Source organism: Vanellus vanellus, assembly GCF_965231255.1.
Source record: "Vanellus vanellus genome assembly, chromosome: 1".
Classification (NCBI taxonomy): domain Eukaryota; kingdom Metazoa; phylum Chordata; class Aves; order Charadriiformes; family Charadriidae; genus Vanellus; species Vanellus vanellus.
The window spans coordinates 140,038,188-140,059,261 of NC_138905.1; the positions used below are offsets into that span (position 1 = coordinate 140,038,188).

The 21,074-nt window shown below is 40.2% G+C and overlaps 1 protein-coding gene across 1 annotated transcript in view; it reads left to right on the forward strand.

Moving 5' to 3' along the window:
* MID1 (midline 1) overlaps positions 1-21,074 on the forward strand; it is a gene marked incomplete at its 3' end in the record, with an annotated part of 117,279 nt that overhangs the window by 79,828 nt on the left and 16,377 nt on the right. The window contains exons 5-7 of the mRNA XM_082497104.1: positions 8,001-8,108; positions 10,105-10,253; positions 13,902-14,029. Coding sequence (XP_082353230.1) covers positions 8,001-8,108; positions 10,105-10,253; positions 13,902-14,029 — 385 coding nt within the window. The remainder of the gene's footprint in view (positions 1-8,000; positions 8,109-10,104; positions 10,254-13,901; positions 14,030-21,074) is intronic.

Consider the following 21,074-nt stretch of genomic DNA (forward strand, 5'->3'; position numbering starts at 1 on the left):
AAATTAAGTTTTTTAGTTCACTGTTAATCACTGGTTAACTAATGCAGAAGGTAATACTTTGTGCCTGCCATCAGAGCAAGTAACTTGTCAGTCAAAATGTTGTTACTTTTTGGAACCTTCTATCTTTGAGAAGTTTACCTTTATGAGAAAAAAACACTCCCAAATTTCTCCTTTTGCTGCCTAACATAAATAGCTGAACAGTAAATGGAGCAGCAAGGAGACCAAAGTCATTGATCCTCTAGTAAGTATGTTAAACATGAAGCTGAAGACCCCAGATCCTGGATGAGAGTTTTAAGTACTGAACTGTTGGTTACAAGGGCACTTGCTTCATCTTCATCAAAGGATGGGCAGTCCTTTGAACTTCAGTGATTATTTAATTGTTTTTGTTTTTCTACCCTAAATGAAACACACCAAGTGGGATATTTTGCTCAACTTGAAACAAAGACTTAATGTCAGCAGGAAAAACAAAATAAAAAAAAAAAAGTAAATATAGTTCAATTAAAAAAATATTTTCAGTATTTAGGTTCAAAGAAAAGACTAACACAAAGGATAAAAACAATGACTGAAAATAAGTGATTATATGACCCTTTTACTGCATCATAAAAAAACACATCCCTCTTAGGGCTTAGTTTCACAAACATGTTAATCTGATCTTAAGCCTCATTGCCATCCAAAGTCTTCCCACTTCTGCTTCTGCCTTCCCCATTGTGTTTCTTTACCCGCTTGCCAAGTGTTTGTGCAACGTGCACATCAGCCAGGTGAGCCCAGCCCAGCCATTTCCCCAGGTGGCCTCACAGCCTTCTGCAGATGGAAGGAAAGTGGGGAATAGCTTTTGTCTTTTTGGCACTATGACCACGGAGAAGTTTAACCCAGTTGTGAAACTGTGGTTTGTCTCTCAGTAAATGTCTTTTCTCCAGTGTGCTTTCCTATCCTGAGAAATGTCAGCTATAGTTCCAACATGATGCTGCATGTGTTTTATAAAAACAATACTTGGTTGGTTGAAGCAAGACTAGTCGATGGGCTTTACAGCTGTCAGCATAAGCATCTCTGGAGTAGCTCTTTATGAGAACTTTCCAGATCATCTGAGTTTAAGATTTTTTTTTTATGGTTCTAATGGAATTTTTATAAAAACAATTTGTTTGTTTTCCATGAAACTTCTGGTTTTGTTTTGTGATTAGATTGTAAATGTCACTAGAGGACTGCCAGGTATCTTGCTGGTTAGTTTCTCAACAATGAGCTTCAAAGCACAGTGGGACGAAAAATTTTAAAACAATATTTTAATAAGAAACATGAGTATTTCAAACTTCTAAAAAGATTTACTTTTAGTCACGACTGGGGCAGATAGTCTTATCAGCCTGACCCAAAGCAGTTTAGCTATCCTGGCCCAATCGATTCTTCATTCACAGAATTCCTAGGTAGCCAGAGTAAGTTGCTGTATTTTTGCACTGACCTTTGTTTAACCTGCTCTGAGACTGCCTCTAAACACAGGTCTCTTGGTTAGAGATAGATGTGGAATGCAAACAAAAACAAAGCCTCTGGCACACTTGAAATGGGAGATGACCATTCGTTTTTCTCTTGCGCTAATTCAGAATAAAGGAGTTGTAGATGATCCATTCAGACAGCAAGCTGATTAATATCACGTATTTCCAAAGGCACAGTTTGTCATAATAGATAAAATCAGTTCTATGCTTAGACTAGATGAAGTCTGAAAAAGCTTTATTCCAAGAGTTGCTTTTGCTCTACAGAAGACTACATTGACTAACCCATAATAGCAAACAGGGATATGAAATGAAAGAAGTTTGAATCCATGACTCTCATTCAGCCTAGCCATCCATAAAAAGAAAGGGAAGAAATGTTTTCATAAATGCACATTAATCATTATCCTTTGTATTTTCATTAAATAAATAAATGAAACATGGATGATAGTAGAATATGTCTTCAATGTATCATGACACTACGAAGAAAAGTTATTCACTTTACCACATAGAGTACTTAAAGAATAAATAGACCCCTCTCTTTAGATGAGTATAATCCTTTAATTCATCTGGAGGCTCTAATTCAAGAAAATGTGTTCCACATATACATGACAATGAAGAAAGTGTTCCTAGACTAAACAGGTACCGGCCATTATATGTCATCATTTTCGATTTTTTTTCCTCCAGTTTCTGAGTTTGGTGTAAGAAGGAATGCAGGCTCAAAATCTAGAGTGAAATATGTGACAATGATGTTACAGTAGTCAAGTGAAATCATTGCAATTTGATTTTCTGATGGTTTTGCTTATTTGTGAGTATATACTAATTTTATAACCATCAACTCAAACCCATAAAGAAAAGCTGATACCTCTTCTTTACCTGTACGGCCACAGCTGCAGAGAAATTATTTTTTTGAGGCATTGAGATCATTTTTAAACAGTAAAGCTGAAACTCAAATTCATACCCCACTTTCCAAAGACCAGACTCTTTCTACAACCTACTTTCTTCCATTTTGCATAACCAGAAGAGGACTAGTGGATAAAAATTACTCTGGTTTTGATGAATTTACCCCAGACAGCGTAGTCTTGAAAAAGCAGGGCGCATCTGATTTAGGCTGTCTTATTTTGCTTGTCATTTAGAGATTATTTGCCAAAAAGGCACACGTGCATTTCCACTAGTGAAAAAATTTGCCTCACCCATAAGGAATCTCAGGGGGTGAGTTTTGCTCCTGCAAGGAAAATTCTGCTGAGACACTAAAAAATCCTTTGATTCCAGTATGTTAGTTGGGGAAGATTTCGTGGGTATGAATCCAGCCCTCTGACACTCTGTTTGCCTTTGATTTAGCCAGAGAAGCTTCCCTGTAACCTTGAACCTCTAGCCATGTTGTAGTGGTGTGATTTCCCAAACATCTGCTGGGGACTTTGAAACCACCACATTCATTTTCTTATGACCTAAGCTGCAATTTAACTCAGGTCTCTGAAGATGAAAGCCAAGGAAGCCTCTGCAGAGAGCAGAACACTTTCCAAAGCAGTTCTCAGCTTGTGGAGCTGGGAACAGCTGGCCAGCTTTCCCCTTTGGGCCAGGAGGGCTTGTTGTTTCCAGATCCCTGTCAGACATCTGAGGAACCCCCATTTTTCTTTTTTTTCTACGCCCACTCCCTGAGGCAAAGGCCAGCAGTCCCTCCCCATCTGTCTGGAAGACCTGAAAAGAACCCTGAATTTTTTATTTTTTTTTTTTCAGTAAAATGTCTGAGGTCTTCCGTCATTACAGAAATAGAAATAAATTCCCTTCAAAAGCAGCAGGACAAGAATCAGTCCTTGCTTGCTTGTTTGTTTGTAGTAGAAAATGCCATATTTTTTGCTAAATTGTAACAAGGCCTCATAGTCAGTTTTACAATAGTTTTGTGGCACAGAATAGAATTTTATAAAAATAGTACCAACGAATCACAAAGTTTTAGCTTTGAAGTAGATCTGGACATGGATTTTTAAGGAACTTGTCGATGCCAAAACTAATTGTATTGATGTCAGTGAATTTTTTTACAGAAATATGTCCCCAGGCCCAGCATAAAGTCTCAGGCAATAGATATCTCAGATTAAGGAGTCAACCTTGATCAGGGATGGAGGAAGCCCAGATTTAAGTCTTCTCTTCGCATGATTCAGAGCCTCCCACAGCCAAAGTGAGCGACGCAGTCTCCAGACTTTTCTAATGCAGCTCTCAGTCTCTTTTAATGAACTCCTTGGAAAGAGGGCTTGTTTTTAATGTGGAAAAATGTAGAATGTAAAACCTCAAATATTCTCACCAGACAGAACTCGCATTCCTTGGCCAGCCCCAGCTGGAAGTTATTGTCAAGGTTGCTGTTCATCAAAGGACTCAAGCTGAAGGCAGAGCCTTATTCTGGTATTTCTGTAGCACCTGTACAGCGGAGCCCTGCTCCATGCCTGTGGCTCTTTGCTCTGACATATGACTCCCCAGAAACACACAAGTAAATAATATTCAATGCTAATCTCACAAATAGTCCCTTTAGGGCCACAGCTAATATGGTGCACTTAAAGTTAGGCATGTGCTCAATTATAAAGTTATTACTGAATCAGAGGCCTTGTCGGCTGAAAATTTGATTAAGGAGTATTTCAACTTGAGAAAAGCCCCCAGATTAAATGTGGATTTTTTTCATACAAAGCTCAGACATATCAAATAATTTGGGAATATTCTTTTCACTTTTAATAAGCTTGTGCAAGCTACAACATTGAAAATGTCTTCAAATGAAGTCTATAAAAGAGTATACTTTTCAGATTTCAAAGAAAAAGAGAAGTCTGCAGTCACTGTGTAAGAAATCCAAAGGTTTTTTCAACCGTTTTGTTTTTCTTAGTCTAGAGTTTTTAAGATTTAATTAATACTTTATTATTCGAACCAACCACAGCATTAAATGAAACAACATTGACTTAACCTTCCTGTAACTCTGTGTTTCATGACAGTTACCCCAAAGATTAATTAGATCTGCTCGAAAAAACGAATTCATGATGTAAGTGGTGATAGAAATAACACTTTGAATGGAAGCTACTCAAAAATTCTGTGAAGTGTTACTGCAATTAAGTGCCAAAGTCGGCTCTGGCAGGAGCAGACCTCAGTATCGACACAGAAGGAGTTGCGCCCACATGCAGTGGATATGATGGTTGCCCCTGACTGAGCCTATTTGGAATTCCCCATTCTTTGGTGGAATTTCAATCCGCTAGTGAAACAGGAGTCAGGACAGGGGAAACTTGTGCACTGGATGGCTCACTGAAAACAGCTCTGCAGAGTTTCATGCCAAAGTACGGTGTGTGACGGGAGGGTGTGATGCAGTAGGGATGGTTGGATGACAAGAAGAGGGAGAATAGGAGGGACAGTGATGATTGACTAGTTCTTCTAGGCTCCCTGAGTGGTCAATGGAGAGACACTGGCACTGCCAGAGGCTTTGGGTGAGCTGCTCCGTGGTCAGTCTCTCCTCATGGACGAGCAGTAATGGTTTTAAACTGAAAGAGGGTAGATTTAGATTAGATATTAAGAAGAAATTCTTTGAGGGTGGTGAGGCACTGGAACAGGTTGCCCAGGGAAGTTGTGGATGCCCCATCCCTGGAAGTGTTCAAGGCCAGGTTGGATGGGGCTTTGAGTAATCTGGTCTAGTGGGAGGTGTCCCTACCCATGGCAGGGGGGTTGGAACTAGATGACCTTTAAGGTCCCTTTCAACTCTAACCATTCTCTGATTCTGTGATTCATGGACCATGGTTGGAAACCAGGCAGAGCAAACAGCTAACATGAGATAAACAGGCACCTAAAACTGCACAGTGGAAGTACTTTCTACTTTTTCACCTACTGCATGCAGACCCCCCCAGCACTTTCAGTACTATCTGACCCCTTCCAGAAACAAATATATTTTCTCTTTATAATACTGATATGTTAATTAATAATTAAGCCTTTACAATATGTCCCGATTGGCCTAAACCATGACACAATATGAAATCAAACTTTAATTTTATCAAGCTTTGAGAAGGTTGATCCAAACCCTTAATGAAAGCAGGCCTTTGTAAACAAGTCCTGTCTTTGCCTGGAGGAAACAAAGTATTTCACATAGAACATTATTTGTAAAATTGGCCCTGGTCCAAATTTAGATACATAAGCGTTTGCTTAATCTTAATGAGATCCATAATGTGCTTACAGGTAAATGCGTGTTTAAACATATCATTGGGAGAAAAAAAAAAAGAAGGCTGAGGCAGATCAAGGGGCTCATCAGACTGAAAAATAACCAAGGGGAGAAATACAGTTTCTTGTCACCTGGAACTGTTCCCTGTTGCTGTTCACCACTAGCTCTTACTAGCCCAATGGAAAAGGTGATGTGGCTCTAGGAGCAATTGGCCAGGGCTGAAGGCTGCTTTACCCTCTTAGCAAAGTGCAAATGGAAAGATAGCTCTGAAATCACCCCTTTAAATTTTTCTTTATTCTAAATATGATTAGAACCTTTTGCCTTTTTCCTCTGACTCTTTACACATACATGTATTTTTACTACTGCTGGTGGGGAAGTACATTTTTCTTGTCGTACAGAATGTTGACTTTTCACTGAAAAAAGTCAGTCTCCCCCAGAAACAAAACATTTTCAGCTGTGAACCAAAATTTTTCTGGTTTTAGTTTTCTTATGTTTTTGACAAAAGTCAACATTTTCCATAGAAAGCTAATATTCTTTGTGAGTTTTTTTGCATTAAAAACAGTTCACTCTTTATACTTGTCATGGTTAAACCCCAGCCAGCAACTAGGACCATGCAGCCACTCGTTCCCCCCAGTAGTGTAGGGAAACCAGGGAGATAAGGAAGGGGAAGAAAACTTGTGGGTTGAGATAAAGACAATTTAAAAGAACAGTAACGGAAGAGGGAAAATTAATAATAATAATAATAGTAAAAGAATATACAAAATAAAGTGATACAACACAAGTCGCTCTCACCATCTGATGATCAGTTGCCCATCCCATCCCAAGCAGCAATTGTGGATTCTTGTCCCCCAGCCAACCCCCATTTATATACTGAGCATGATGTCTACGGTATGGAATATTCCTTTGGCCAGCTTGTCCTGTCTATGCTTGTCCTGTCAGCTTCCATGGGAAGTCCTTGACTAATATAAACATTATTTAGCAACAACTAAACCAATATGTGTTATCAACATTATTCGTATACTAAATCCAAAACACAGCAGCTACTAGAAAGAAAATTAACTCTATCCCAGCTGAAACCAGGACAATACTGTAGAAAACTACATGAGCACAGCTATTATTTTCTATCTATCTGATTCATTGCTGAGGCAAAGTAGTAATAACAAAGACAGTCGATACAGATGACTTGGTAATGTCACTTGGATCTTTGTTAATATGAATCTTTCAGGAACCACTATACAAACAATGAAAATAATAAACAATATTTTCAAGTGTTAAATTCAGCAAATCAAACATTAGGAATCATTATGAAAGTTTTCCAGATGAAGAAGAGAACATATCATGCCACTGTATGACTCCATAGTTTGTTTGCACCTTGACTAGTTAGTACAGTTCTGTAGCCCATGTGAAAAAGGAGTTGATAGACCTGGCAAAGTTTCAGAGAAGAAAAACAAGGATGACTGAAGGTATGGTACAGCTTTCATACAAGGAAAAACTGAATCACTTAAGACCCTCAAATGTAGAAAAGAAGTCCTTCTAGAGGACAAAACAGTGGTCTATAAAAGCACAAGCAGCACGGAGATTGGGGATAGGTATCAGTCGTTCACTGTCCTTTCCAGTAAAAGCACTTGGGATCATTAAATGCAGCTGGAAGGAGACAGGTTCAAATCCCTCTAAAGGAGGGACTGTGAGTTAAGTTGTGGCGCTTATTGCTGTAGGATGGAGGGGATACTTAAAACTTGCAGGGGTTGAAGGAGAGACTAAATAAATCTACAGAAGATAAGTCTTCAGAGGCTTAGTAATGATGTAGAAATTGTGTCTGGTTCAAGAAGACTCTGAGCTGCAAATGGTGTGAGGATGAGAAAATATTCATGGGAATCATCATACATGCTGGGATTTCTTCCTAAAATGCTTTACTAGCAGATGCTGGCAACTAGCAGCAGACAGGATACTGCACTAGATGGGCTGTACTTGTGCTCTTACTTGCAGTAATATTCACTGCAGTCCTATTCACAGCTTGAAACTGTGAATGTGTTAAGAGTCTTCACTTCTCACTGACATCCACTGTAACTGACATCACTCAGTACTCACAGGACCGGGCTTTTCTCACTGGAGTTAGAAATACCTGATGAGTATCTATTTGCAAGTCCTAACTCCTACAAACAAGACATTCAGACTTGTTTCAGTATTTCACATAATCCAAGACAGGGAAAGGAAAACAACATGTGGATTATACACAGAAAGGAGCAGAAAAACCCAAACCCAACATTTCAGAAATTACAACTTTTAAAATAGAAAAAGGAAAAGGAAAATGTCAAAAAAGGTTTTGCTAATCATAATGGTTTGCTTTACAGGTAAATGCATCCCGCCAAGAAACCAAGCTGATGGAAGAATGTGACCAGCTCATTGAAATAATCCAGCAAAGACGACAAATAATTGGAACCAAAATCAAGGAAGGAAAGGTAAAAGCTTTTCTTCTTTAGATCGCAAGTAGGTCAGCACTGCTTTGTCATGCTTATGGCTTTTTGACCTCAGGTACTGTTAATACAAATTTATGAAAGCCCTTATGTAGTACTAGGAATGAAACGTATCAGGATTAGTATACCAGACCTCAACAATCTAATTGGCATTTCTCTTACTACCCATAGAATGGTTTATATTGGAAAGGACCTTGAAGATCATAGAGTTCCATGATTATGATTTTTAAGGATAAGCACATAAATGATGTCACCAACAGTAAATGATAATAAAATAATGACTAATTAATGGTTCCTTCACTGTGTTCTATGTCTGACAGTGTTTCGCCCAAAGTTTTCACTTTCACAAAGTGTCACAACATTTGGTTTTCTGGCTAGAAATTAACTACATTAATATTTTAGTCTAGATACATTAATTATTTATTAAAATACTATCACATAGAGAATTTTTTTCAGTCATTGTCATTCTTGAGAATAGAAAGTCTAACTTCAAAAATTCAAAAACACGCAGGAAATTAAATGAAATGTGTTTTTCTAATTACTGTGATACAATAATTATTAGTGACAAACATATTGAGCAGGAAAAATCTCCGATATTCAGGTTTCAACACATTTTGCTAGCTACCTGTTAACTCAGAAACACATTAAGGTTGAATTAACATTCTTATTTTCTAGGTACATGGTGTTTACTCTTTAACTGCTAAACTAACTAAGTCAAATATAAACTCTTCTTGTGTGGGAAATGCTCAGGAAAGGAATAAAGTCAAGAGCAGGTTAAATGGTTCATGTGGCTGTCAAGATATTCCAATTAACTTGAAATAAAAAGCCTGTAGGCAAGGGCTGACTTAAGCATGTTTGAAACCACAGGTCCTGTACATTGTGTGACAGAACCTGAATTTTCTCATACTGTTAACAAACTATAATTCCCTTCAGTATGGAAAATATGGTCTTCTGCATTATTGTTTCAACTCCGTTTCTCTATGCAGCAAGACCAGCTGTGCTTCCAATGAAGTAGAAAACTTTCCGTTCATTTGGATTTCAACATATCTGAAATTCAACTCAGCAACTTCATAGCTCGTGCCCTAATTGCTGAGATTGGGAATGTTATCTTGATTATAAGTTTGGATATTTCTGTCAATCCACTCCTTTTGCATGTAACTGGGTCCTAATGCCTTTCTAAACTCCAGAATTATTTCATTTCCTTCCTATTTCTTATTCCTGCTCAAACTATGATCCTGATGCGATAACAAGGGGAAGGACTCCCAGACCTTTCAGGAACTAAGAGTTTTGTTAGCCAACATTGTCTTTAAATGGAGGATTGACGGTGCCCCTCCCTAACCTTTCAGCTAATGAATATGGTCACATCTACTGTGTTTATCTCCAGCACATATGTTTGCAGTAATAATAATCAGCTCTCCAGCACTACTGTGCTTTGGCCCAGTTAAAAATATTCAACAGCAAAACACCCTGTTTGACTAAAGGCACATGAGGAAAAGGGCAGGCATGCATTGTTAGTAGAACTGAGCAGTCTTTTCCTGCAAAGTTTTGTTTTCAGATTATTTTTAATGAAAAACCTCAGCGATAGGAAAAAAGCAGTTAATCTATAAGATGCCTTTAACACAGATCTCATCATTCAGGGAAATGGCTATCTAAATAACCCTTAGTTATCACGTAGGCAGAAATTACCAGGAAATGACGTTTCTTCTGTTGGAAAATAGGCCAGCTGTGCTTGTTTTGGCTCTCCCCTGTTGTTTTCCATGTGGAAAATATTGAGGCAGAAAGGCTGTGCCTGTCCCCTTATTAAAAATGTTACGTGGCTAGTGGAAAGGGCTCACCATCAAGCTAGTGTGAAAAAAGCTCTTGTCAGTGAAGCCATTCATCTTAACTCCCTCTTTGCATTCCAGCTTTGCCTTGGAAGTGCAAATGCAATCATGATTTGTGACCTTAGAGATGTGACTGCTTTCTTATGTTTCCACTCAAGGTGGTGAGGTTGAGAAAACTGGCTCAGCAGATTGCGAACTGCAAACAGTGCATTGAGCGCTCGACATCCCTCATCTCTCAGGCTGAGCAGTCGCTGAAGGAGAACGATCACGCTCGCTTCCTGCAAACTGCTAAAAATATCACTGAAAGGTAAAGAAGACATTCCTCTCGATAAACAGAAAAACCTCAGTTTAAGGCAGATGGGTTGTCATAGTTGTCATATTGTCTTGTCCCACCACAAATGTGGTCAAAGAGAGGGGGGTGGCGAATTGACACATTCCACCAAAACTCTACTTTGTGCTGTACCAGACTGAGAAGGACCTTACTGTAATGATAAATTAAAACATCCCTTTGAAAAGAGGAGCAGTCGTAAAAGAATGCAAAATAAGAGTTATAACAGTAATAGCGTGCACAAATGAAGGAGGTAGCATGGTTTCCAAACAGATGTCCGGTGCTACACACACTGAAAAAGAAAGATTTCTGGAGGCTTTTTTCCTACTAAGCAATTTTCTACTTCATGAAAAATTTTGAGATTGAGAAAGAAATCAAGCAGCAAGTATATTCTTTAGAAGAAATTTGGAATGATCTTAATGGATTCAGATTCTTCACAAAATAGCAAGCAGCAAGGTAACAAAATGTGTAACTCTGGGAACCCGCAGCATGCATTTCTGAGGTAGCCTGCTCAAAGAGTTGGAGATTCAACAGCCTGGGTGTCTGGAAGTTATGGCAGCTACTGTGTTGGGACCCTGGAATTTCTACTACTTCCAGGATCCTAGCTTCTTTTCCATTTCGGACATATCAAGGACCCAAAGACAAGGGAGCAAGTCTTTCTAGGAAACTGGGCTGTCAGAAAATTTGGTCTGGTTTTCAGTGCAACACTGTGAATACTGAAACTCTTCCACTGAATTTCAGCAGTATTTTCTGATGAAAAAAGATTTCTGTTGGAATTATCCTCTGTTTAGCCCTCAGTCAGAGAAACAGAAAAAAAGGAGAACGTATCTGGACAATGAAGAAGAAAACTATTAAAAAGCATGCTCATTTATTCAGCTAGTTTTAATCTCTGGGTTCACATTATATCTTCACATTTTGCAGCTAATTGTCACCTTATCCAAAGCATGAAATTCCCTCCTTTTATTAATTTTTAAGTCTTTCACTTACCTTGGAGTGCTGTATGTAGATTCACTAAATATCAGGCTTCACCAAAGCTATTTAATCAATTTATAAGTAAGCCAGCAACACTGGGTTGCTCGTTATAGGTGCAGAGAACCGACAATCCGTTGAGAAAGGCAAGGCAAGGCGAAGCAAGTCAATGGATTAGGTTTGATCTGTCAGGCTCAGACCCTGGTTTATATTCTCTCATCAAGCTACATTCTGGCACTTTTTATTTCCCAGCTGAAAACAATACTAAAACTATCACATGAGTATCATGAGCAAAAAGCTGAAGGTGAGGGTCTGGCCTTTTTTCAGTATTTGGTGGAACAAGCAGGAGGGCAGAACCTGTGGGGACACAAAGCTTTTTAACTGACTACCAGAGAATGTTGAGAGAAGCTCCGTTTTCACCTTGTAAACATGAACAGTTACATCATAAATACGGTCACAGGAGTGACAGTCGGAGAGCAGAAATGAGGCCAGCTGAAATATGTGCTCAATCAAATCTAATTCTTGGCTATCACAGATCGCCGTCTGTAATGAGATGGCTGTGAACGCCCTGAAAATCATTTCAAGCAGTGAATAAAGCTGAGGGGTAAAAACCACCAAGTGCTTGCAGACAAATTGCAAGTGGAAAAAGAGGCTAAATCTGATTAATAAATTGTTCCCCGTAAGTAAGTCTGAGTTCTCACGTGGTCAGCAATATTTCATTTGCTTCTAGACTGCTCATGTAACAGTCTCACCAGGGCCCTGAGCTCCAGCAGCTAAAACAGTCCCCTGAAATTATGGTTGTTGCATTTCTTCATGCACATATTTCAAAGTAATGGCAGTATGATATTCTCTGCTGTAAGCACAACAGGTAACTATGTATAGCAAAGACATTACACACACTACAATGATCTAGGTCGTATATTATTTACAGTGGGTGAAAAGCATTTATCCTAGAAAAATCCTTTCCAGCCAAGCATGGGGTTAGATAGGGCAAGGGGAAGTACAAGAGGAAATTCACTCCTCTCAACCTAATATGATGACATGGTGTGGGAGACTGCGAACTGTTGAGCTCACTGAAAACTGACTTTAACACACGTACTCACAGTGAGTCCTTTGCATAGCCACAGACAAAGTCCAAAAGGGTCTGGTGATATGGTCTTCTTCACAATAAATATGTGCTTTATGGAGGTATTCAAAGAAGCTCTTCATCTTGGATACCTGCTTGCTGGTTTCTTAGTAAAACCATTGTTAATTTTGTAGAGGTGTTTGCCCTAACACAGGCCCTACATGAAATGCATGTCTTTTTTTCCTACTAGATACAAAACACCATAGTGTGATTGCAGATGAATTACTGGGGGGTGGGAGAGAAAAAAAAAAAAAAGAAGGGAAACAGCTCAGCGAATTTTTCCTCTAAGTACATGGTGGAAAAGGCACTAAAAAAAAACCATGTCTACTAGGTTCTACTTTAAACTAAGTTCTGCAACTACAGTTGCAAGAGAAATAGTGATAAAAACTGTGTAACGTGAATTATTGACTAGGCAACCTCCTGAGCTCAGCTTTTGAAATCTCTGCTGAAGACAATGAGACGTGCAGCTCGGTTTGTGACTTTCCTGACTGCATTTTCCTAAAATACTACACAAGAAATATATGAAAATATAGTTTTTAGTAAGCATTTGGCCTGGAGCCATTTGAGTCACGTCTAGAGAGAAATACTCACATTTGGGAAACTGTTAATTGAAGCAATCAAAATGTTTTGATCTGACAGGTGTCATGAATGACAGATAACTGACATACCTTGTGTGCATGGTTGTGTGTTTGCCTCCAAACTCAAACAATTAACAAAAGAGGTTTAATAACCTCTTTGCTTAAACAGACCAAACTTTCTGTAAACATATCCAGTATCCAGCTCTCCAGTAACACGTATTTTGAGATATCAAGCTGAAGGATCTGAAAGATACATCCGGATGGCAGTTTACTTGTGAAAGCTCATCTCTCTCTATTAGTATGTCTGGACAGACAAGAAGTGGATGTAGCTCCCGAAATGAGGTAGGCAAGGAAACTTTTCCGTTTTGGAGGAAAAGTAAGTATTCACACATGCTTTGCAGGGAAAAGCCTTTCAAAATAAGCTGTGTTGACATCTGTTTGTTTTATCTCTCCCCTGTGCTTTTTGAAGTTAACAGCAGTGGGCTGTGCTGAACAGCTGAGGAGGTGTGGGGAGCTGCACCGAGCCCTTGGGACAGCAGTGCCAAGGAATGCCTGGAGCAAGAAACTGCTTGGGAAAACAAGGGTTGGGAGAGATGCAGCATCTGTCAGGATTGCTTAAAACATATATAAATATGGTGCTATTGCTACTTTGGTTCAATGGGTGACTAGAAAGAACAATTCAAAGTATATTGTTGTTTAATGAATATTTTGTTAAAAACTTATCTGACGCTGCATGTTAGGCAAAAGCTAAGTGATGAGAGATTTTTACCAGAGACTTTACTCGCAAAAATAAAAGTGGCAGGAGAAGCTTTTAACTTAAACCATATAACAAAAATACATGTAAAAGTTTTTGTCAAGCTTTTTGAGAAGTGATAACGATCATAATGATCAGCTCCTACCTTGATGTGAAAGTTATTGTCTTGCGTGCTAAAAGAATTTTTCTTTTCATTATAGGGTTTCCATGGCAACTGCATCCTCCCAGGTTCTAATTCCCGAAATTAATCTCAACGATACTTTTGATACTTTCGCGCTTGATTTTACCCGGGAGAAAAAGTTGTTGGAATGCCTTGATTACCTTACAGGTAATTTTTTTTCTCAAGCTGCTACTATGTTCCTTATAAAACAGTAATGGTAGGATTTTCTTCATTCCTCTCTGTGGTCAGTTAAGTTTGACTGCCAGGTGCCCACCAAGCCACTCTCTCACTCTATCTCCTCAGCAAGACAGGAGGAGAAAATAAGATGAAAAGCTTGTGGGTTGAGATAAAGACAAGGAAATCGCTCAGTAATTACTGCTACAGACTCAACTTGGGGAAGATTAATGTAATTTATTGCCAATTAATTGTAAGAGTAGGATACTAAGAAATAAAAACAAACCTGAAAACACTTTCCCCCACCTCATCCTTCTTCTTGGGCTCAACTTCACTGCCAACTCTTCTACCTCCTCCCCCCAAGTGGCACAGGGGGTCGAGGGATGGGGGTTGTGGTTATTTCATCACGTCATCTCTGCCGCTCGTTCCTCCTCATACTCTTCCCCTTCTCAGTCATGAGCTTCCTCCCATGAGATGCAGTTCTTGACAAACTTCTCCAACATGGGTCCTTCCCACAGGCTGCAGTTCTCCAAGAACTGCTTCAGTATGGGTCCTTTCCATGGGGTACAGTCCTTCAGGAATGAACTACTCCATTGTGGGTCCCCCATGGGCTGTGCTGCCTGCCAAAAAACTTGCTCCTGCGTGGGCTCCTCTCCACAGGCTGCAGCTTCCTTCAGGGCATATCCACCTGGTCCAGTGTGGGTCTTCCACAGGCTGCAGTGTGGATATATGCTCCACTGTAGTCCTCCATGGGCTGCAGGAGGGCAACCTGTGTCACCATGGTCTTCTCCACAGGCTGCAAGGGAAATCTCTGCTCCAGTGCCTGGAGCACCTCCTCCCCCTCCTTCTTCACTGACCTTGGTGTCTGCAGGGCTGTTTCTCTCACATTTTCTCACTCCTCTCTCTCCCAGCTGCTGTGCAGCCTTTTTTACACTTTCTTAGATATGTTGTCACAAAGGCACTACCAGTGTCAGTGGTGGGCTCAACTTTGGGCAGCAGCAGGTCTGTCTTAGAACTGGCTGTGTCTGACATGGGGTCAGCTCATGGTCTTTTCTCACAGAAGTGACCCCTGCAGCCCAACTGCTACCAAAATCTTGTCACGTAAATCCAATACACTCTCCCTCTTAATCCTGAATACATTGCCCCCGGCAGCCCTAGAATGCCTCAGGAAGCATTAGGTGCTACAGAGCACACCTGGAATACATTTCCTACCTTGTCTCCTTGCATTCCTCCCCACCAGGATGTGGATAAGTGGGAGTGGGAAATGGTTAAAAGCCACCGAAGCAGAGTGAAATGACAGAACAGCTGGAGGTCAGCCTGGAGCGGACAGAGGAGGGAGAGTGGGGACCAGATCCCATTTCCTGGGGAACGGATGCTCCACGTGTTGCCCTCTCCCTTGGGGCTGCCTCCTTGCTGCAGCAGATTGCAGCCTGGCAGGTTTCCCAAGAGCAACCAGAAGCTGTTCAAGCAATCAACATCAGGGGCTCAGCAATGAAAGATGTTTTCTCATGCCGGTGATACTGTGTATTTCCCCCATCACAGAACCCGAGGACCTCTCTGTGTCTGGGGTGTGGGATGGGTTCTCTGCAGAGCCCCAGCTCGTTTAACTGAGAGCTTTGGCCTGAAGAGCCCACAGGATTAGACTCTTACTGAAGGCCTGAGTAATGTGCGATCTCAGAGTATATAATGACTCACAAAGAGAAACAAATTACTGTAATTTAGGATGTTTTGATTTCAATGCCAGAATTAGAACAATTCATTCCAGTTCAATTGAAAACAGAAGAGACATGGGGTAGGTTTTCATTTTTCAGGGTCTTTAAGCATCTGCTGTTAACAGCGAGAATTTGCAATGAAGGCACAAAACACTATTAGGCAAGCACTTGAAAACACTTCCTGGGCCCATTCTCTTAGCCTGGCTTGCAAGAGATACACCCATGCTATTTCAGAAGAATGTGAGAGCTCAGAGTCTCCTCATCACTGGATCATTTCCATGCAGAGGGCTGGCTTCTGGCTTTCTTCAAAGGAAAGGCTGAGAGAGTTGTGGTTGTTCAGCCTGGAGAAGGGAAGGGTCCAGGGAGACCTTATTGTGGCCTTTCAATATTTAAAGGGGGCTTATAAGAAAGATGGGGACAGACTTTTTAGTAGGGCCTGTTGTGGTAGGAAGAGGGGTAATGGTTTTAAACTAAATGAGGGTAGATTCAGACTACTCATAAGAAAGACATTTTTTGCAATGAGGGTGGTGAAACACTGGAACAAGTTGCCCAGAGAGCTGGTAGATGCCCCATCGCTGAAAACATGCCAGGTCAGGTTGGACAGGGCTCTGAGCAACCTGATCTAGTTGAAGATGTCCCTGCTCATTGCAGGGCGTTGGACTAGATGACCTTTAAAGGTCCCTTCCAACCCAAACTGTCCTATGATTCTATGAATAAGTGAACAGATTAATACTGGAAAGAACAAGGCTGTCTGCATGCACAGGACAGCACCACCATTGCCTTGGAGACCTGTGGGGTTCTTGCTATATCTGAAGGAGAGCTTTAATCTGCAGGGAATTTCTGTATCACTGTGTGATAGGTGAATGCAATCAGTATTCAACACATACTCAACTAAATAATGCAGAATAATAATGTGGTGAGAGTCATTTGAAGTTTTTATACAGTACCAGTGCAATGTTATGGTGTCTGACTCTCCCCAAAGTCTGCTGCAATTTTGCCACCATGTTGAGGATCCCCCCCAAAAATTATAAAAAGACAAGGAAATGAAAGGAAGGATTAAGAAAAAGCCAGGCTCATTTGCCCTAACCAAGGAATCTAGCTGTAAAATATTCAGCCTCAGCTTCCTTTATAGTCAAAGAGGAATAACCACTTCATTTTAAGGCATATGTATCAGTCAGTTGACTCCATTCTGGAGGTGCCTATTTCTCCTGCTCTCCCCATGCCTTCTCCCCTTTGCACATCCCATGTCAATAGTACCAGCCTAATTGCTGTGCACTGCAGAAAAGGTTGTATCTATACCAAAATGAAGGGTAGTCTTGATACAGGGTACGATGCCACAAAGATCCTTTCTGCATCCACCATGTTGGCTGTGCCATTTACACAGCTCCTCTGCCTTCTTCCTACATCATCCACAGTCTTGAAAAATTGCTTACAATGCAGTCTAAGGGAACTTGCAACTCTATCAAGCAGTTTAGATGTTTTTTCCTAATTACCATTTTTATCCTTGCCCTTGATGCCCAGTGAAGAACAGTTTTAGCTGGCTCTGTCTTTGTACTATTTTTCTTCACATTAATAAATAGCATATGGTTGCAATGGCAAAATTCAAAACACATGTCCAAATTATCTGAGCATAAAATACAACTTATGTGGACAGTTAAAATATGTTTATATAAATATATGTATATATGTAGTATATATGTGTATATGTATAGTCCCAAGAGTCAAATGCACTTGATTATTCTCTATTGTTCAGAAACTCTAAAGGAAGATTTATTTTATTTTACCCCTTTCGGATTGATGAATGGAATCTTCATAGATCTTAAACTGAAAACTCTGTGACAGAGTGAATTGGGCTTTACTTTTATCTTGTTTCACAGTTAAGTAAAATGAAGACCACTTGTAAGCCCTAGTGGCACATCTGTGTTCTGAATCAAGTGAAGAATCCTATATTATATCAGTTGTCTGTACTCCTTCTGAACAAAATGTCAAAGCCCAAATTCCAGCTTCATTCTGTTTGCTGTCAGTTCCCTTCAAAGCAATTGACCTTGGTTGTCTTCTGGAGATTTTCTTCTCCCTTGGTTCTTCCCAGTGTACTAATTGTCAGATCTTCTTCACCCTCCACCTCCCCAACCCTGGTTTTCTATGTGGCACCTTGAAGTTTGCGTCTTTCTTTCTTCCTATGCTGTTTCTTTCACAAATATAAATTTAACTAGTTTGTGCTTATCATTTACACAACTGTCTGTCCGAAGCTTCTGCTATCCAAATGAAAATCTCTGATATCTCTGAAAGTTGCCAGCCAGACATTGAGATGTCAAGCTCAGTATAGTAAAACAATATCCTTAATCTTCCTCTGACTGTTCTATCCTATGTATATACAGCCTTGATATCTTTTGAAAGCTTTCTTATCTTGCCAGTTGCTCAAGCTTTTCATCTGGAACTCATCTTTTTCTAAACATGTATCTTGATAAATCCAGGCAATGCATATGACTTGCAAACTCTCTGCACAATATTACTAGCATAAGGACTTTTTCTATCCATTGTGAATCAAAAATACTTGTTCAGTGTCTTAATACTTTGAAATCAATTGCAGGATCATCTATTCTTTGACCTTATAATTTGCCCTGCTTCAGAAATCTCATCTGAAACAACGATACATTTTCTTCATCCATCACTTTAGCTATGACTGTACTAAGAAATATGCATCGCCAAGCATATACCAGCAGTTTTTTCACACAAAACCAACTTAATACTGGAAACCCTTCACAACTTGTCTTTCCTCTTAACTCTTTCAGTATTAAAAGATCAAAAACCACATCCAGCCAGCTAGTCTCATGCTTCAGGTGTCATCTCTTCTCATTCTGTCGTTTTTGAACAGTTCTGTAGACTATGTCTACATAGTTGTATGATTGACCTCTTGATGCCAACTCATACATGGCACGTTACTAACACATCAAATTTGTATCCACATCTGATGTAACTGTGCCTTTCAGGTTCCTGCATGCTGGTTCAGTCTAGTGTCACGGTACACCATGGAGCCAGTAATGAACAGCTGAGAGAGGTTCAAAGCAGCTTCCTCAACTCCTTCATGTTCATACCAGCAATATCGATGTTTCTAGGACCACTGAGTCAAGGAGGAGGCTTAGATCTTCGTTTTTTACTCAGTATCAAAATCAGGAAGGAATCCTTACAAAGTCAATTACCCCATGCCGGGGAGGTGGAGACCAAGCAAACAAAAGCAAGTTGAGGTTGTTTTAGTCAATCTCTGTGACCTTGAGATGAAAGGATCTAGAAATAGTCTCAACATTCACCCAGGAGCCACTGCATTCATGCCAAGATTCACCAATGAGGGATGGCAGTTCCCCTAAACTGCCTCTCAGGTGTATGGACCATGTAAGTGCTTCCGGTCTGCTTCAAAGTAAATGCCACACAGATGACATTGAACAGAAAGTGGATTAGACTAAACCAGTTGAAAGGGAGTAGGTATACTCACAAGGTCAGTTACGTCTGGGAACAAATTTAAGAAACTGCTTTTCTAATATTATTTATTGCCTTTCAGGCACTTCAGGTGTGGTTCCTGACTATTTAAGTGTGCCTGCTCACTTTTGAGTTGAAGTCACACAAATGAACTAAAACAGCCTTCAGCAATGATTTCATTCTTGTCAGAGACTGTTGATTCATGAATGCAGGTGGATGAAAGTCAATGCGACTGAAGCAGTTACCACTCCCAGATGTTTGCACTGGTCCGCTGTGAAGATTGCCTCCCCATGACCAAGGAGAGCTGTAGATGTTAGGAAGCAATTCCTTAAACCGCTGCAGCTTTCATTGTGTTTTGCTAAGTCTGCTGGCACTGATTCCAGGTTCCCTCACTGCTCGAGGCTGTAAATCTGGGCTTTTCAAGAGCTGCTTCAAATTTTTTTCAGCTCTCCCTGACATTGGGTAGCATTTTGTAGACAGGAGGCTACCAATAGCTGAAGGTATTAACAGTATCAGCTGTCAAACGTCACTCGTTGCTGTTGTGAGTCAGTGCTCTAACCTCACCCTGAATGGGCAGGAAGGGCTCATGGGCAATCACTGCTTCTCCACTGGGAAACAGCACCAAAGGGTGGATACGAGGCTTTGTGTCCTCCACTGCTGTGCTGGAAGCATGCTGGGCTTCCGCTTCCTCAGCAGTGGTGGAGTACACCCCATGGAGGAAGGTGCTGGTTCAGCCCTGAGATGCTCTGGAGTCTCTGCAGAGCTTTCCCTGTGGCACCAGAGCTCTGTAGCAGTACTAGCAAATTTGATAAGCAAATCATACACTATCAGATGTAATAATGAAGATAACAAGAGCAAGTGGCCTCAAGTTACTCCAGGGTAGGTTTAGGATGGATATTAGGAAAAAGTTCTTCACAGAAGGGGTTGTTACGCTTTGGAACAGACTGCCCAGGGAAGTGGTGGGGTCGCCATCCCTCCAGGTATTTAAAAGATGGGTAGACGTGGTTCTTAGGGACATGATTTAGTGGTGGTTTTGGCGGTGTTAGGTTGATGGTTGGACTTGATGATCTTCAAAGTCCCTTCCAACCTAGACAATTCTATGGCTCTATGATAACCAATTAAGGTCAGTCTTTTCAATTGCATTATGGACTTACATTCTCCAAAAGAGTATGTGCTGTGGAATGGTGAATTTGGCAGTCAGATTTCTACATTATTTTGAAAGTCGTAATAAACCATTTGCATGCAGACTTCCCTGTCTGTCTGCAGGAGAAGCGGGTAAATTTTGTTTTATTCTGAGTAGTTTATGAAATGTGTGTTGCTGAAGAGTTGAGTTTCATGCAGTATAGTCTCAGTATAGGTGTGGGTTAATCATAAGAGCAAGAGAAAAGATGTCCTGCTCAGGTCAAATCTCTTTTTTCTGTCATTCTCATTACATGAAGGCCTGTAAATCTCCAGCCATAAGGCCAGCCAGGTGTGCATATGAAGAGAGAACTTAGGCTGTCATTTTCAAAGGACTTGAAGACACTTAGGTGCTATTGAAATGCAGTTTACAGTTCATTAAATCTTCAGTAATTGTTCCTTTCCATAAATTAATATTTATTATCTGTGTTGTAGTAATAACAGGTGCATTTCTCAAGCAAAAAGATTTGCTCTGTTGGATGCAGGAGGTGACTGAAGATGACTTTGAATACTAGCACACACAAAAAAATTGATCCACTTGTATATTTGTAATTAATTTCTTTTTTTTTTTTTGCCTTTGAAGGACAGGCAAAATATGAAAATGAAGCCTCAGCTAAAAAAAAAAATAAAAATAGAGAACTCCAGTAGATTGTTTTGCCGATTACATTTTTGAA